At 39.9% G+C, this 19,424-nt stretch overlaps 1 protein-coding gene across 2 annotated transcripts in view; it reads left to right on the top strand.

Annotated features, from left to right (window-relative positions):
- Positions 1–17,078, top strand: part of tmx3b (thioredoxin related transmembrane protein 3b) — a 33,283-nt gene extending 16,205 nt beyond the window's left edge. The window contains exons 12-16 of one of the 2 annotated variants that reach the window (XM_038730936.1): positions 177–230; positions 3,688–3,744; positions 7,291–7,420; positions 8,956–9,024; positions 14,196–17,078. In XM_038730936.1, the coding sequence (XP_038586864.1) occupies positions 177–230; positions 3,688–3,744; positions 7,291–7,420; positions 8,956–9,024; positions 14,196–14,477 (592 nt within the window). In that variant the 3' untranslated portion in view covers positions 14,478–17,078. Of the gene's footprint in view, positions 1–176; positions 231–490; positions 826–3,687; positions 3,745–7,290; positions 7,421–8,955; positions 9,025–14,195 lie in introns of those variants that run through there. The other variant, XM_038730944.1, reaches the window with a different exon arrangement.
- Positions 17,079–19,424: the final 2,346 nt, after the last annotated feature.

Below are 19,424 nucleotides of genomic sequence, written 5' to 3' on the forward strand. Positions count from 1 at the left end.
ATATAAATGACTCCCATACACTCCCACGGTTACCACAATAGATCCGCTTAAGTGCAAGGCTTTCAAATAGAGATAAGACTTGCTGTTATTGTTTGGATCTTCCCACAAATTGCAGGCACCGGCTAAAAAAAGGGTAGACTCATGTGGCATTTCACTCTCTTCTCATTTGCTTTTAGATTAAAGACCTTGATTCAGAGGGTGGCGAAGGAATACAGAGAACATTTTAACAGGTAAGGCACGGATACGCGATGAGGTGAACGATGAACATCCAATTTATACATTTATTCTGGGATGGTGCACTCACTGGGGAACGCTGCCTGTCTATTCACAAGCAAGTTTATGCCTTTGTCAGGGCACGTCTGTTTTGGTTGAGGTTCAGTAGAAAGGTGATTATGCAAAATGTCAGCTTCCAAATATAGGTGTTCTTTTCAGCTGTCAGTCAAAAAGTCAGCTCCATTTGTATTAATGCATCATTTTCTGTTTTCCCCAGCTCCAATTGTGCAGTAACAGCTGGAGATGTACTGTACTGCCTTGTTCTTTAACTGGAGAGGGACCAATTTAACAAGGCACTGAATGCCAAAAGGAACTGCACTCAAAATGTATAATTTCATAACGGCATTATTGTTATTGATGCTGTTTGTGGTGGAAAGCAGAGATGATGCAAGAGCACAGACACCCTAATGTTTAACACACATGCGTATGTGCACGGCAGCATGATATAGTGAGTACAGTAGGTAGGTCATCCTTCACCTGGAGGACCCAGTTTAAAACAAACGTGGGCTTTGCTGAAGTGGCTTTAAATTAAAATACGCTCTAAGGACGCTGTTCTGTAGCTGACCCCTATCTGATCAATCCCAGTAGGGTGGCAGGCAACAAGAGGATTTCCTTAAAGGGATTAATAAAAATAAAAAAAGTACCACATTTTTATCATTAAGTTCCTTACTGTGCTCCATCATTGACCGTGTTGCCTCATCAGATAGATTTCTGCTTTTGAATAAGAGGTGTATCTCAAACCGCCCTGATAAAGGTTTTTCTCCCCCTGCAGGAATTCCCATTAGGACTGATTGAATTACACAGATCCCTATCTGATCCAATTAGGCTACTATCTGCCACCCTACCCGATACTGGTGTTTTATTTTTTGAAGAATTCTGTGTTTGAGATCCCCACTGAGATCAGAGCTGCCTGCAGTTTTCTGCCACACCTGAACGCTACTTGTAATCACAAGTCGCAGGCTTGAGTGTCGCCCCCGGTGGTGGGTGGAAGCAAGCGCACAGAGTCAACGGATCATAGGTGATGACTGACATTTGAATGAGCTGACAGCGTTTGAGGCAGTAATGAATGTCGCAACATTCAGCTCACCCACCATTTGTAGCATTTTGACAGAACAGTGAATGCAAATCTCACATCTGAGGGAGCGAGTCTCCCTGTGGGTGCAGAAAAAGGCACATCCATAATTGTGGGAAAGTCTGATTTTGTCAGGTGGTGGGTGTGTGTTGGGTTAAAATTCTGCACCAGTCATTATTGTCTTGGCTTTTATGTGCCAGTTGCTGCACAGAAAGTTGGTGCAACAAGATGAGATTAGACAAGAAGCCTTGTCACAAAGAGCCTCTTCACAAACTGAAACCTTTGACCCATGAATTTCTGTCCATAAATGTTTCAGGACTCTCTTGGTTTCAGATTGTACTTACGATTAGATGTTAAGAAACATTTCTAAAATTTCAGAACACTTTCAGAACATCTTAAAGCTGGACTAATCAATATTTTTATGTTTACAATTGATTAAATATGGATGAATCTGCAGAGAATTATCACTCGATTCTGCAGTTCCCCTCAGCTCAACTGTGCTGAAACTTTACTGTTTTGGCAGCTGTTCTCAGTGTAAAAAAAATACAACTTTCATAAACCCTCTGTTGCTACCAACAACCAACTGGAAAAATTGTTAGCGACTAGCTGGTGAACATACTGGAGTATTTAGCAGCTGAAGAGCCAGATATTTAGATGGTGAAGACTAAAACAGAGCTAATGAAAGCTAATGTTATAAACCGTTCGCTAACATATTCGGCACATCAACTTCATGATGTCAACATTGCATTTACAGCTTGTTATGCTGTACCAAGTGGTGAAAATAAATAAATGAATACAGATATAACATTTTAAAGCCACTATAAATTAAAAAATTGCCTACTTTGGCGCATCCCCAGTGTTAGTATTAAAACAGACACAGCATTGCAAGCCAATTCCCTATCCCCTTATTGGCTCTTTCTTTTCTTTTTATAACGGAGACCATGTGTATAATTTGAGATTCTTAAATCATGTAAAAATATTATAGAGTGTTGCCTTAAGTTTGGTGATTTGTAATATTGCATGTGCTGATATGCGATTTAAAACATATGTGATTTTTCTCCCTATACCCTAGTATTTATTAATTTTCAGCAAAGACACCTTTTATTTTAGATTTATTTTAAAGCCTGCTGGTGACGAGGGTGACATGATATCCCTATGGAATATTCTTGCCTTTTATAATTTCACAATGGCTATAAAGCCATTCACTTTACCCAGAATATAAATTCTGTTGAAATCTTTTCTTCAGAAAGCACGCTTCTCTTCATGAGAACCACAGGACATGACTGATAATTTCAGTAAATATCTACCTTACTTGGAAACATTTCGTAATTTAAATGAATAACTTAGTCACTTGAGAAAATATCCACTTCTTGAAAAATCTGAAAGTAATTACCAGAAAAAAAGTTTCACATTCTTACCCTCAGTTTGCTCCGTGCCTGCTCTCACACATGCAAGTGTCTCAGTTAGTTACTCACCTCTCTTGGCCGGTCTGCTCGGCGGTCTGGCCAAGAAGTGTCAGTGTGAGTGGGAAGATGGAAATACACGGGAAACAGAACTGTAAATATTTAAGTTATTGAGTAGGGAAAGTATTAACAGCAAAGTAAGTAAATCTTGGACACATACAGACACTATGTCTGATCCATAAGTCACAGTGCTGCAGCTTTCAGAGCAAAAGTTGCAAAAAGACTTTTTGATGAGCTTTATTCCCAGTCTGGCCCACTCTTGCCAGCTCAAGAATTTCACCAAGGCAGACTGATTTTATATTTCATCCACCGGATTTATTATATAGTTGAGTCTCTTCATAATCGTGTCATTGATATAAGCGTAGGCAGTATTGTGTAACACCGAGGGGACAAACATGGTAGATGTAGCTATGATTCAAAATGAATATAATATATATGTAAAGGCCCACATAATCAGTCATTCAGTGGAAGTCACTGGCTTCCCTGGACTTGTGCAACCCCCCCTCCCTAGTCTATCCACAGTACACTCTGCTCAGACATAGTACAGCACAATGACATACAGATTGAATTCCTCCTCCTGCCTTATCATTTAGATAAATCACAAGTCTTTTTATGCGCTGGGAAAGATGAGGACAAACAGGAGCCAGCATAGGATGGAGCTTGCGGTATATTTTATTTTTGTGCAGTGACAAAAGTGATCCCAGTTTTCAGCAGAGACAACATGCGATTCCATTTCATGTGGTTTCATAGGTGTGTTGTTTGGCAGGAAGGTTGGCATCCCAGTTTTATGCAGTCCACTGAGATAAGAAAAAAGCGCTCACTGTTACTGTATTGAATGTTGTTTTTGATGCGCTGTTCGTCTTTGTCTTGCATCCCCAGAGACTTCCAGTTTGGCCACATGGACGGGAATGACTACATTAACAGCCTCATTATGGGGTGAGTGTCTCACATCCAGCCTTACCTCTCTGTTCTCATGTCATCCTCCTCTTTCTCTGCCTCACATTACCCGCTGTCAGCTACTTGAACAGGTCTGAGCTGACTTGTAATGCCAGCCTCTGCCATTAAAGATGCTCCCTTGCTGAGAAGTCAATTACACAGAGGCACTGTCATTTCTGTTTTAGTTCCCTTGGGAGTTTTAACCCCCCACCATCACTCACACATGCATATGAAAAAGCACAAGCTGCTTCAAATCTGCTAGTGGAAGGGCAGGATAGTAAGAGGAATATATGAGGAATTTATGGATAAGGCTATGTATGGATTAGATCTATTGCGGTCATGTGTTTTTAATAGCTTGTCAGAGAGCAGCACTAATGATGCAGAGAGCCCTTGTGCAGTAGCTTTGCGCCGACTGTTGGTGTGTCTTGCTCTGAGAGGCCCTGCAACTGACATCCCACACTTTTAATTAGAAACGACCCTGTTAGTGTTACAGGCCAGCAGGGCTGTAGCAGTTGGTGTGTCTGTTTTGTGTCTACTAATGTACAGTATCTAATTATGTGCCTTTGTACAACGTTGTGTTGTTTGTGTGGGAATCTGCGAGCGTAATAGACCGCTACAGGATGTTATTTTAATTTGAGCATGTTCTTGTTTGTATGAGGGAGATTATAGCAGACATCGTCTCCTAAGTCCTGTGTAATTAAAAGTGTGTCAGTGAATACAGTAGAAGTCATATTTGAAATATGACTACATTCAACTGACAGACTCTCGGTGAACGGCTGAAATTAGACAGTCGGTGTTTATATTTAAGGATAAAAGAGGTGATTAGCCTTCCTAATTTTCTATGAGTACATGCAATATGTATTTCGCTGGGTTTAACAGGACTGAATTTGGCTGCGGTAGCACAGGATTAATTGCCCTCCTTTGAGGAATGAAATCCTGGCCTGTCAATGTCCACTAATTCTCTCCCTTAGGACAGCCATGGAAATAAATCTGATGGCTTTTTATCCCTCTTTCTGTCATCACAGCGATTACTGTGTTCTGGCAGCGGTCTGTCTGGCGTAAGGCTGCCCCTGCTTTCACTGGAAGCACATAGACACAGTCATGAAAACACACACATACAACATGAGCACCACTCTAAGCCTGAGGCTGTTTTGACTCTGTTTAAATGTGGGATTATCGCTAACCCCTGAAAAACTTGGAGATGTGAGGTGACTGAAAAGTTGTGCGTGTGAAGGGAAGGATTGTAATCATAGAAGGTGAATGACTAGAAAGATCATTATTACCACACAAACCAGTGGTCATGTGATTTGTATACTAAAGATTAGGAACATTTATTGTGGAAATTTAGTATAACTTGAATACCGCTTCCACAGCTGACAAAGTCCCAGCTCAAATGCAAATAAAGTGGATTTCTGTTCACTTCCGTGATTCTATTGTTTTTCAGTGTTTAATGTTTTATTTAGAATATGAGGGTTTTTTAAAAGGGGCAAAAACATGCAGGTTTCCCCATGTCCCCATGTGTCCAAAAAGTTACGTGGACACACAGTGATAATCATTATCACAGTTTACAGTTAGGTTTTTAATTAAGTTCTCTTGTAATAATTAAAGCTCAGAAAATGCCTCTGGTAACAGAAAGTGAAAAATTGGGAAAAATAACTACTGGACTGCTGAAACGAGCCAGAGTCCAAAGTACATCAAGAAATAACAACCCCCCCCCCCCTTCATGGGTAAACCACAGATTGTTTGCAATGCATTTTATTTTAAAAATCCAGTTTTCACATTTATTTCAAATCAGTTTGTTTCATTATTGAAAATGTATTGATTTAAAAAAATAGTTCTAACAGTTTATTTTCTTCTCAAGAGTTAGACAAGAAGGTCGACAGCGCTCGCATATCTCTGTTAAGTAAGGCGCTAAAGCCATACAGTTAGCTTACAGTTGCTTAGCATGTTTGCCAATACATTGTTTCACCATGTAACTTCCCTTAAAACCACAAAAAAGTCTAATAAAGGAGATGCAACAAGTTAGTGAGGTGTAGAGGTACTGGTAGGTGAATTTTAACTGAAGTGAGCCAGGCTTTCCCCCTGCTTGAAGTCTTTATGCTAACATAGACTAATGGCCTCCTTGTGCTAGCTCCATAATCAATGCACAGACATGAGAGTGGCATCAATTTTTTCATCTAACTCTCAGCAAGCATATTTCCCACAATGTTGAATTATTCCGTAATTTTTCATGTTAATGCTAAACCTCCTGGTTTTAGCTCCAGACATGAAGCACAGAATTAAGAGTGGTGTAAATTTTATCATCTAATAAGAGGCAAGATGGCAAGTGAGCATATTTACTAAAATGTCAAACTGTTCCTTTGATAATCCAAATAAACATGGATAAAATTCCTGTATGTTTTAAAAATAAAATAAAATAAATAATGAGCCCTAATTATATGGTATCCGTTTTTTAGGAGCAGAAAGGAAGCTATTATTATGTGTGCTTTCCGGCAGTTCTTACTGTATATAGTATAGTATATGACCCTTCATTATGGGCGGCAAACCCCCAGCAGTCTCCACTCACAAAGGTGAAATGGCTAATTCATATTTATTTTAAATAGATGCCATCTGTTGTAGTAGGCTGGATGTCAGATGGAAAACCCATTCACAATGTGTGTGTGTGTGTGTGTGTGTGTGTGTATGTTTGCAGATCTCAGCTGGACAGAGTAGTGGGGCGTTGATCACTCTACTGCATGGGCGTGTGTGTTTTGCACTCCTGATCTCAGCCGGGTGGTGGATTGGGACAGTGATGGATATGTGTGCGTGTGTGTGAAATTTGTTGCCGGGTTGAGTAACACAGCAGGGATGTGAGGTGGCAGCACTGTGATGGACTGTTTGTATGCCTGTGTGTGTGTGTGTGTGTGTGTGTGTCTGTATCTAAGCGGTAGGATACCTTATCTAAGCCAGGGTTTGGTGTTGTGCGAGATGTGTGAAAGAAGGATTTCTTGTTTATATGACCTTGTTTGTTATCTCACTGAGCTTTGTAATTCCTCTGCTGATTTGTTGCAATAAGTAGGCTCCAGAGCGTACAGTGTCTCTGTTTCTGTGCTTTCTGCTGAATGATCACCGGACTACTGGTCTTCTCTGTGTATGTTTTGTGTATGGCTCAGCATGGACCGGAGTTGCCATTTCTTCTGGACTCCCTGCGATTCACTTGTCAGCTGTAATTTGTAAAGGTCTCTTTAAATGTGACCGGCACAAACCCATAAAGCCCCTGAGTTGCACACAGTTTGCATAAAAGATAGAAGAAATGCCACTCTGAAATAGGCCAGGCTGCATCGCCATTTTACTCCGATGGAAAATCCTCCCCTTGAAAGAATGCCTATGGGAAAAGTTAGGTTGCTCTGAGTACAAAGGGGTTATTTATCTCACTATTGTATTCTCTGTGTTACAATTTGTTCTTTACAAAATCACAATTTGTTTCCATCTAATGATGCACTTTGATAATGGCAATCCAAGGTGCTGAGGTTAAGAAGATTAAAATCTGTTTTCTGTTTTTCCCAGCGAAGTGACCGTGCCCTCTGTTATCATCCTCAACACATCCAACGAGCAGTACTTCCTGCCCAGTGAGCCAATTGAGACCATGGAGCAGCTGGTCCAATTCATCAACAGTGTTTTGAACGGTTCTGCACAGGTCCAAATCTTCTCTCTCCTCTCCCCTCTCCTGCTTTCTATTTATGCATTCAGCTCAGTGTAGCTCTTCCCCCTCCTTCCCTTTGTGTTGTACCATTGTAATCACACCAGTAGTCTTCATTAATCAAGCATGTTGCCTTGCATTTTAAGTCCTCCCTGAAAATATTTTCACCAGATGAGGTATTTTTGCAATCTCCTTTTGCATGTTTAGATTTCATATTGCTTGCTGTCCTTTCTGAACAGATTATCTACAATAATTCCGCCTTCTAAGTCAAACACTGAAATTACTACATGACTGTATTGTAGAGTGTACACTAATCTGAAAAAGAAATGTCATCGCTTTCCTTGCACTACACTAAAGTCACCAGATGTATGAAAACGTAAGCCGAACATCCAGAGGTCCTGTCCTTTTTTTTCCCCCAAGAAAGGTCTTGACTATTTTTTGCTTGGCAAAACAAACCACCTCCCACCAAATAAACGGCAACAGAAACCTCCATGTTTCCGCAGTCCAGTTCCTGGCAAAGCCTGGACAGTTTCAGTTCACGTCATGCTACTAATGTCTGTCATGAGGTGTCTCAATTCTGGTTTGTGCTTCATATAGAAATACACAGAATAATGTGATTTAAATGCACAAAATTGCATTTAACATAATGCATATGGTACAAAAAATTAACAATAAGTAATGTTTTTTGGTCTTTCTGGTCATTCTGTGAGTGTGGAGAACTGACTTTTCCCCCACACATAGCTAAAATTGTGTGTGTGAGTATTTTTCATAAGAAGCATGAACATTAAGGTACACAGACGGCGTGTTTAGCCTCGCATGAAGCATGAACCAGCCAGAGGAGGACAGAGTTGACAGGCTGTGGCATCTCTAGCAGGTTTTTAGGGAATAGATGCGTCTTTGAAAGTATATCCCCACTCACTTCTCCTTTGGTACCGGCTGTCTTTGTTTTTAAGTCCTCTATTCTTTGCTATTAAGAAAGAATAACTTACTATAAAATGTTTGGTAAAAACTTTTCAAACTATTTTACAGTCCTCTCACAGCATAACCATAAGTCTGTGCAACAGCTGCTTCTACAGAAATCATCCCATGCCCACCTTCAGCTCATTCACAGTTGTCCTCTTTAGTCATAGCTCACTAATTGGCCATCCTGATGATTTAGTGTCGGGACAGATCACTCATTGGCTGCCCAGGTGCTGTTGCCAATTAATGAGCTCAGGCAGAGTAGAACTGCTGGACAGTGAACAAACTAGAGTGTGGAAATTTTGTGCAGAGAAGCGTTTAATTAAACAATATTTTAACTGTCTGGGATGTGCTAACCATGTGACTACATACCTGAGATTTATATCATTCTGTGTGTGTATTTCGTGACTAGTTTGAAAAGTTTTCATAGACATATTGATAGTTTTTTGCTATTATTAACTGAGGTCGGGATGAAACCCTACCTATGTACTACATAAGTGGTGAAAATATCATATGGATAGACTAGATGCGGTAGCCACTCTGTCTCCATTAAATGATCTGTCTCCCTGCAGGCGTATGGAGGGGATGGCTTCATTCAGAGGATCAAGCGCGTGGCCTTTGATGCGAGATCCACCATTATGGTAAGAGAAGAAGAAATATTCACCGACTGTGTACATGTTGCAGCCTAGAATAAACTAAGCACAATACTTGTTGTTGAAAATGTTATATTACTATCATATATATATTTTTCAATTAGGTGAATTAGTCAGCACTTGTGCTTGAATTAAATGCACATCAGCTTGGATGTAAACCATTTAGCAATAAATAATTGCAAAATAAAAAATCAGTCAAAAATGACAAAAAATGATTTGGCCAAGATGAATTTATGCCTTATTTATGTCTTGTGAACCTCAAATAAAGCCCCAAAACCCCCACACATTTCACATATACTGTATTTAGTTTAAGTTTGAAGGTATTTTTACAAGTAGACATGGCAGTGTAAGTTTAGTTAAAGAGGTCATATTATCTTTTTGTGAATGTAATAGGTATGCAAAGTAAAAAAGCCCAAAGTCCAGCCCATCTCCCACAGAAAACTCTGCTCTGAACTGCCTGAAAACAGCTCGTTTGTAGTCCAGCCGTTTCCCTTTCATCTCTGTGACGACACATCAAAATGCGTGTCATTGTGCTCGCCTAGCGGCTAGTCCGGCACACCCTCAAAAACACCGGTAGAAAAACACTCTGAGCTGCAACACACAGTGACAAGACGTCCGCCTGCTGCCTCTCCTCTCCCTTCCAAACACTTCCAGGCAGTCAGTGGACATAAAGTTGTTACTGTGATGTAGAGACAGAGCTCAGTTGTAACTTTATGGACGAAAGATACATTTGTTACAAATTAATAACTCGCCACTCTGAACCTCTTGCGCCAGTCCATGTTGCTAAGCTGGTAATGGGAACATGTACAGCTGAACCGACGCCATGTTTACCGGCTTCTCACGACCCACCCATCTCTGCTTCTGATGGGCTAGTAGTCCGTAACTAGGAGCTGCGCATGTGCAACTCCCAGCAATGATCTTGTACAGGTGAGATGTATCACTACATAGCTAAAATGAAGCGTTCAACACACAGGGTTAGAAGAGGAGCTGCAGCAATGTGCAGTATGGCAAAAAAGATGGTGTTTTTTAAAAAATTAAACCATGTAAACCTGTTCTGCTACAACCCCTAAATAAGATTTTGAACCTGAAAATCATATCAATCAAAGGCATGTGTCTTCCTCTGTGCCATCATCACCCCCAATATTTGGCTTTTTAGATGCTAAATGCTCTACTGTGTTCCCCAGCTAGTTGCTAACATTGGCTGTGGTTTGGTGCTGGAAAGGTAGCCTGCAATGTGTTCATCAATATAAATATAAATTTAATTTATATAGCACACTTAAAACAACCAAGGTTGACCAAGGTGCATCATAGGTTACAAATACAACAATAAACAGTAATTACACAGTAGAAGTACAGCAATAAAACATTATAATATACAGTATTTGATATATAGTGATATTAAAATTGCCAGTAATAATAAATGACTTAACTCGGAGGAAATGCCAAAGTGTTGAGTGTTGTTGAGAGCGGTGATAGAGAGCCAGAACAGTAACTTTGTCGGCCGTAAACTAAGACCGTGAGTGGATGCTGACAATGAAACGCTCCTTAGACCCAAGGGGAACTGCATACTTGGGTAATAATTCTGATGTACCTCTGTCCTAGGTATTTCATTAGCGCTACAATTAAACAATTCATTATTATGATACTGCTGAACACCTTCTGCTTGTTGATATTCTTCACACCATGCCTCACCTTGACTCTGTTTGCCAGTTTAACTAAAATGCTGTATTTATGCAACCTGCACCAAGTTCAGTAACACTGTCAAACAAATGTCGTAGCGCCCTGCTCTTTCCTCATTCAGAGGACAGCACAGGGCGTGCAACTGATAATATGCAATGCAAGCAGTAAACACAGTATGGGGAAAGAGAAATAGGCAACAGAGCAGGAGGAGGTGGAGTGACAAGGGAGGAGAGAGCGTCAGGAGTCTGACTTTTACTCTCCTCCCATTTTTACTCTTAAGTTGCTGGTTCTTTTGGGAGAACTGGTGTTTATTCCACCAAGAGTATGATAGGAATGTAAATACAACAGCTATGCTGTAATGCTCCTCAGTTGGCTCACTTGTACTGTAAACACAGTTAAAGCTTAACTCAGCCCATAACAGTGTCCTTAAAGGGATGTAGAGAACTCCCAAAGTAAAATTACAGATTGCTTAAGATGTAGTGAATTCTGGTAAAAAGAGAGGCTTATAGAAATTTAATCTTTCAGGCCACGTTTGACAATTTTAAAATGAAATTGGATTGGTCAGGAAAGGTTTTAATACAAGAACAATATTGCATTTCTTTGTGCAGTGAAGGAGCAAAGTTAACTGGATTTTTATTCAGCGCTTACTACCTAAAAGCAAGTAACACCTGTAAGAGAAAAGAAATGCCATTCTCTACTTGCTACCCTAAATTTAGCAAGCTGCAAGCGTCACCATGGCTGGTCTAGCTCACAGTGACATTATATGGTACAACACAGATAGGCAGCAGCCATCACCTTGCCCCCGGAGAGCTTATCCACATGCACGTCTGACAGGAGCATGAGGAAGCAGCCACATTAGGCCCAATGACTCATAGCCAGCTGTGTTAGCATAGCATACCCATCTCTATCTCATCTAGCACCACACAGCACCAGCAATTACCATCCCTCTTGCAGCGGCAATGACTAGAGGGGATATGAATATTTCTCCTCAACTCAGCTCAGTGGCAGTGACAGAAGTTGTGACCGAATACTCCCCATCAAGGTTCTAGGATGTATCATCCTATATTAAGGCCAAGTGACTCATTTGTCACGGAGATCATTTAAAGAAGAACTTGCAAAGTTGTCCTTCAGGAACTCGGGCATTGTCGTTCCCTGCTGGAGGTAGAGGGATTGTGTTTCACAGGAGTGTAGTAGAACAAAAGTAAAATTTAATATGCAGGTTTAGAACATGGATGAGAATGAGATACTCCTTAATCATGACCAGGGAGCAGATCAACTCTCCAACAAATTGTTGCCGTTGTGCTTATGGGCCTCTAAGAGTCTGTCACCAAGTTATAATGAATGTACAATCTACAGGTAAATAAAGAGAAACAAAAGATCGTGTGTGCATGCAACCTTTGCACACATGTAAGTACAGTATGCTTTGAGTTTGTGGTCATAGGAGGTGAGCCTGTTATAGGCGAGGAAGACAGAAAAAGAGTGTGTGTGTGCAGAAAATATGTTCAGAGAGACTAGCGTATAAAGGTGGACTGTTGCTTGTGTTTGATGTTCATGATATCTTTATTTATCTCACTTTAAACTGTTCAATGTAAAAGTGAAAGCAGCCTGAAGGATTGTAGATAAAAGGGTACAACTCTCCACTGTGGTCATCAGTGTAAAACAAAACCAAAACAAACAAGACAGACGAGACAAGATAAAAACAGTATAACATAATACCGACATCCTAGAATTACATGTCAGAAGTTAAATTAATACTAAAATATTAAAGCCTGCCCGAGTTTCTGTAAATTATTTGTGACCTGTCGTCTAACTACACTCGCAAAGTTTAATGGCGTAATGCAAATGAGTGAATAAATGAATGAATAAAAATACAACATCGCTGCTAAAAACATAAGAGCCTGTCTGCAATATGTGGATCTGCCCTTTAAATAGTTTTTTTCCCACCTAATAGCTGGGAGGCTCTTCACTATTGTAAACACTGGCTGTTGAGAGATGTAACACTTTTATTAATCAGCCAGATACTCACTCCACTTCTGTGATGTACTAAATTGAACAAGCACTGAGAGAAATCGAGATACGTTGTTAATGTGCTTGTTGTTTTATGGGTTAACTTAAGAAATGAGGTCGGGGCTGGTTTAACCCATTGAGGGGCCTGGAGCAAAAATGGGCTTCTGGAAACCCTGTTTGCTGCAACTTTCTCTACTCTCTCACATGGCAACTTTTTAATATTTTGCCCAGAGGCCCACACCCTATCCAATACTGCTTTGCTAGAATACTACCCCCTACACCAGTAAGCCTGTTACTCAGACTGAATTGCCATCTTGTTTCATACATTCAGCCCAACATTGTTTCCATGTTAGCCGATTTGTATTTGGGGGTGGGATGTTTTTATCTTTTTTTGTTTTCACGTATTCGTCCTGCCAACATCATTTTCAGTTGACACAGGAGCTGCGTTAGTTGTTGCTATGAGCAGTTAACTGAATGTTTTTCATGATGATCAAAAGAATCGTTCTGATGTAAGACAACAACCTGTACAATGACCTTATCCACACTTGTCCCCATTTTTGTTGCTATTTTTCTGATGCTGTTTTTCAGGATGTGGCTAAGTAGCTAGTTAGCTATGTAGAAAAAAGATGTCCCCATTCTTAATCCTACAAAGCTCTGATTGGTCACTTGTTTCAAACCATTTGAAACAGCCATCAGTGAGCATGAAACCAGATATATTTGAATTGATAAAAAAAGATAAAGATTTGATTTAGAGATCTGTTACCACATTAGGCTTGTGGAAATTTAAATACATACAAACTTATTTAGGAATATGCACGTGCAAGCATAGTTTCCATTAAATAGTAATAGTATTAAAACTAGATTTTGACATCGGGAGGCTCTACTGTGTAAGACTTCAAGCTTCAACGTTATACAGCAACTTCATACCAGGCGAAGATGCAGTGATGCAGAAGTGTACCCTGGGGTTTGTCAGTACACCATGACGTCTCTGTTGTGTGTGGTTATAGGTGCCAGAAAGCACAACTTCAGCCTTGTTGAGTTACTCTTTAAGTATAAATGCTGGAACCTCTGTCTGGTCCTTATCACTTCAGTGTATACATTTTAGTGGTGCCAAGAAAATTTGCAATTAATAAAATTAATACGAACAAATTAGCACCATGTGAAGATCGGGGGCCCCACTGGGCAGTTCCCTGCTTTGCCTGACTGGTTATCCAGACTTGAATAAGACAAGAAAAAATAAAGTTTTTGAAGGTGTTCTGAATAATAACATTTGGAGATAAAAATGTGAAAGTTCATATATTGTTCTCTCTTCTGTCCTTTCTCGCTGTCCTTCTTTATTACATTATTTCCATATTTCCCTCAACCCATTCGCAATTCTTTCAAACTTTACTTCTGTCTCCATTTCCTCCCTCCCTTGCACTCCCCACTTTTTGTCTCCCTTTGATCTTTTGTTGTCTCCTTTCCTACATCAGTCAGTGTTTCGCAGCTCTCCACTGCTGGGCTGCTTCCTGTTCGGCCTACCGCTGGGTGTAATTAGCCTGATGTGCTATGGCATCTGCACAGCTGAGTCGGATGACGGTTCGGATGACATGGATGCGCTCAAGAGGGAGGGCCTGACAGATGAGGAGGAGGAGGAGGAGGAGGAGGAGGAGGAGGAGAGGCAAGGCACCGCTGAGCTGGAGGGCCCTGAAGAGGGTGAGGGTGAGGACGATGATGCTGGAGAGAAGGATCCCGAAGAGAAGAAAACTGATTAACACAGGGGCTCCCATCGGCTAGAGGAGGATAGACCTAGTCAAATGCAGTGACATGAAACTCAAAGACATATCAATGTATTATTGTTCTGCTTCTTTGTCTTTCATGTCACTTCCCCTCGAAGTCCCTCTAGCACAGACTGTTTCTGTGTCAGTGTGTAAGGTCAGCTGCTTGGTAAAGCCATCGAATCATGTTTAAAACTAACAGCCGTTTTAATGATGCAGTGTAAACAATATAATTTTCAAGAGAAGAAGGGATGGTTGTGAACCAAATATACCACTTATTTATTATGATTCGACCAACTAGTGGTTTATTCCATGTGATGTATGACCCTTTCTCTGACATTGGTCGTTGTTTTGTAACCACTTCAAATGCTCTTATATTTTTTTGTCATATCCCAATCTCTTCTATTTCTCCTTTTTGATTCCATTTTGCTATGATATCCTAGAATAGTACATGTTGAAGATAGCAGATAAATCTTACCTTCAAACTGAATACAACATACATACACAAACATTTTGTTCACCTCTTCCTCCAACCCAAAGTGTAGGCTTATCATGTGTAGTGATTGGTGAGAATAGAAAGCAAAGGAAGTGCCCAGGAAGGAAAATCTGACATAAATGAATTGTGCTTTTTCTATTGTATATTGTTGCCTGAAAAATGTTCTTCCTCTAGGGATGCAAAGTGCTGAGCGTTTCTCATGCCAGCCACCTGTTAGTGTCCATTTATGAAGAGAGCGAGAATGGTAATTGGTATCAGTCTGTCTGATACTGGGATATGGCATATGCACTTTTTTCTTTTAACTCATTTCAACCAACCTGCAAAAAATTCCTAGTATAGATGCATTGTATCTGTACAGCAGACCCCCATAACATGCATCAGTAGTTCCTGCGGCTTTTAACATCTCATATTCCTCAGATAGACCGGCTCTGTCTGTCTCCATATTTCAATCTGTCGTCCATCACCGGTTGCTGTATTGAATGCAGGAGGCAGGTTGAAGTTTACATCCCGATGCACAGAAGTACACAGAGCGTACAAAATATCAGGACTGTCTTCCTTCCACTTAGGTCCAACCTTTTTTTGTTATATCCCACTATTGTCAGTTAAAGTCTATGTCTATGTGGTGGCCAGCCTATTTAAAACCGCAAGTGTTCCTAAAATCTGCTACACCCACTTTAATACCATTTTGATGAAAAATGCACAGTAGAGTGCACCTTGTTGACATGTTAAAGAACCTGGAAACATGTTTCATTATCTTTAGTATCTATAAAATGAAATCCTTGCCACTAAAGAAGGAAACAGTACAGCTAAAAATGTGTTACTTTTTAAAAACAGTTAAAACTCAAACTCAGGGTGTGATTTGATTTACAGTGGTGTTTCCGTGGCAACAAAAGCTGATTTCCTAACATCCGTAGTTAGAATCTCACTCTTGATGGATGAGACAAGCAGACAAAACACAAACACTGTGTAAACATCCCTCGTGTTAAAGAACCAGGATGGTTCCACATTTGGCAGATAATAGTGTAATCATGTTGGACCCCATCACTTACAGTATGAGCTGATGATTTAATTTAAAATAATAGTTTTTTTTAGAGATTTTGGGAGTATACGGTACACTTATGCTAATTCAGTCTTGCCAAGAGTTAGATGAGAATGTTCATACCACTCATGTCTGAAGGGAAAATATGAAAATATTTAGCTTAGCACAAAGACTGTGAACAGGGAGAAAAATGGCATAAGGTTGCAGTTTTTCAACAAAAAAGTTTAATGTGTGAATTAGTGAGCTTTAGTGGTGCTTGTAGGCAGTTGCTTCCAGTCTTTATGCTAAGCTAAGCTATTGAGACATGAGGCATCAATCTTCTCATCCAAATCTCAGAAAGAAAGTGAATAAGCATACTTCCAAAAATGTCAAACCTTTCCTCTTGAGGGGTATGCTGGATTATTATTTGCCCTGCACCTGTTACATTATTCATCTGAAACATTCACACATTTTATTTAATGCACAGAGCTGCAAAGCAATTATAAGTCTGAAATGAGCAATGAAAGCTCCTATAACAGGCTTTCTCTCAAGGGAACAGTGCATGGTAATGAATGAACATTTTGTTCATTCTTGACCTTGGGAAGGAGTATGACAAAGTAATCCTAACTCCATGACAGCTGTGCAAAGTGGACCTTGAATTAAGATGATCTTTTAAAATGGTAATGAATGTTTTGAGCTGTTAAAGCTATTCATTTGTAAAGGCAATCCCCAATCCCTAGCCCCATTCTGTAACCCTTTTCCAGAAGTGTAGCTGAGTAATATGACGGCTACAGGATTTGTTATTCATTATTGCTCATTTCATCGTGCTTTTGTAGCTCAGTAAATCTTGTAACTTGATAAACTTAGGCACCTCAACCTAAGCACACCTGTTGTTTTTAATATACAGAGGTTATCTGTAGCATTACTGTGAAACTGCACTGAAGGAAACCATGCCCTCGCCTTGCCTTCTGGTCTTTGTAGTTGCCTACCATTCTCTGCCAAACTTCCTCTTTGGGTTTGAATTGAGATTGTCACACTTTATTACAGGTTTGAAAGATTGAAATAAAGATTGTCCTCTTTTTTTCTTGTTGGCTGGTATCTTTTCGCCCATCTGATGTACATATGCTGTTTTTTTTTCTCATTTAAATGGCCTGCCTGTCTTCCATTTAGACATCTAATTCTCCATCTATCTCCAATTATCACATGTCTAAATGTGTTTTTTTTCCCCTCCACAGTATAATCCTAGGTAGAGGTGTCTACTCAATTATAGCAGATCTAATCAAATTTTTGGAGATCGCGGTTTAACCGTGGCTGATTGCATTACTTGATGTGAAACTCATTTATTTCTTCTCTTTAGGGAATGACAGCACTCACAAGTCAAACTTGGAGACGTGACTTCACATAATGAAAAAGCACAATGTCACAGCATACTGTCTGAAACCTGACCCTCGCGCAGGCTGAGAGACGGAACAAAAGTGTTGCTTTTGGGAGGTTTGATTGGTTGTTTTTCAGGTCTGATAAAAGAGGAGATCGTTCATTTTCCGTTGGATGTCATTTTGGGGATAAATTACCACAGAGGGGGAGATAATGTATTACTACATCAGAATCAGTGTCATTGAGTGGTGCTGATGCAAAAGTAATTCACCGCTCAATTACCTCGCTATATATTTTGAGAATGAGTTTCATCGTGTGGCAAATGAAGGAGGCCTGCTGTCTCTTTCTGTCGGAGAACCAACAATCCAGCGCACTAGACAAGGGCAATTACACTTTGCTGCTCATTCTGACGTCTGTCTTATGTTGAAATGGCAAATTAAGGTGCAATAGTAATCATCTCGTTCCTGACTCACGTGGGAGGCATTTAATGATTTCAGGTCACATGTAGGGCCAAGGTAAAGACAGAGGTGGTTATTTGAGTTAATGCTTCCAGCCTGTATTTCAAGGGTATTCTGAGCTCAGTTTGTGTCACTCAACAAGATGAGAAATGGCTGATTAGCTCTGCTCACCATGGAAACCAACCCACACTTGTTATCTGTGAGTCTTTGCAGATTCCATTATGGCTGATAGATGGCTGCAGCTGCTAAAGTCCATCTGTCTGGTGCCACTTTAAAAAAATACCTCATTGCCTAATTACACAAACACTTTTAGGCAATTTTTCCTTTTTAAAGATATCACCTCCCCTCAGTAAACGACACTTTTGTGTGTGTTTTTGCTTCCATCATCAGCACATAGATAATACCTCGCAGCTCTGTCTGACTATTTTTGGTGCTGCGTGCAACAGTTCAACTGGGTTTAATAGCCGTTTGTCAGCTTGTCAGTCGATAGAGGGTACTTGCTGATGTTGTTGTCTGAATGGCCTGACATTTGGAAAACTTTTCTTCAGGGCTGTGTGAAAATGACTGCGTGCAGAGATGCCTGCTGCATATCAAAGCTGTTACAACTTCTCACGCATCAAATATCATCAAACACACACACACACACACACGCACACTTGCAGAGGATAGTATCTGCCGCTTGAAAAGAAGATAAGAAAAACACAGTCAAAAATACAGCCTTTTTCTGAAAGACAGATATTACAGTGCTTAACTAAATGCTGATAATTGATTATTTCAATCAGAGAAACAAAAGACATAATACCGTACTCTGATGTTATTGGTGCAGTGTAAATACATTTTAATCTCAATTTTCTGTTTCAATGCAGTGTTTTGTAAACCAATACTCTCCATTAGTACTCCCATGTGATTAAACATTATTAAGGGTCACCACAAATATTGTTACACCACACATAATCACATCTGCAGATAGCATTTTATCACTGTAGGCTCGTCATACTTTCCATTCTTTCATTGCATATAGTCTACAATGATAAGAGGGCAGGCAGAATTAATAGTTATTATTGAAACAGTGGGTCTTTGATTTGATCAAAAAGACGGCTAATTGCTGGGCTGAAATTACAACTGTCACTAGCAATTTTTACCAGCTGTAGATAGCTAGCTATGTAAGCAAATGTTAGTTCCATTGAGTTGAGGTTCAAAACGCTGTCTGCCTTAATTTTTCATGTTTTTAGCTGACATGTTTAAAGATTTTAATCAAGACTTTTTAAAAATTTAAATGTACATGTATGGCTACATACATGATATTGGGCTAAAAGATTGAGGGAAAAAGTCAACATCCACACCAGGTGATGATCCATGTAGCCCTTTCAGCTTTATTGTTAAGTACCTTCAAACATGTTTCTCTTTTCATTTTACAAGAGAAAAGGCTTATAGCGTGAGGAAAATTAGTTTTAAGTGTAAAATTCCTGAAATCCAATAAACATTGGATAAATGTTATATTATTGTTAAATGTTTATATATTAGCACCCAGGACCAGGTTCTACACAGGGCAAATATACTACACAGAGCTTTTTTTTTAACGTAACCTCTTATCCGAT

Source organism: Micropterus salmoides, unplaced genomic scaffold (assembly GCF_014851395.1).
Source record: "Micropterus salmoides isolate LMB-PRFRI ecotype aquatic unplaced genomic scaffold, ASM1485139v1 Ms_hic_scaffold_1, whole genome shotgun sequence".
NCBI lineage: Eukaryota > Metazoa > Chordata > Actinopteri > Centrarchiformes > Centrarchidae > Micropterus > Micropterus salmoides.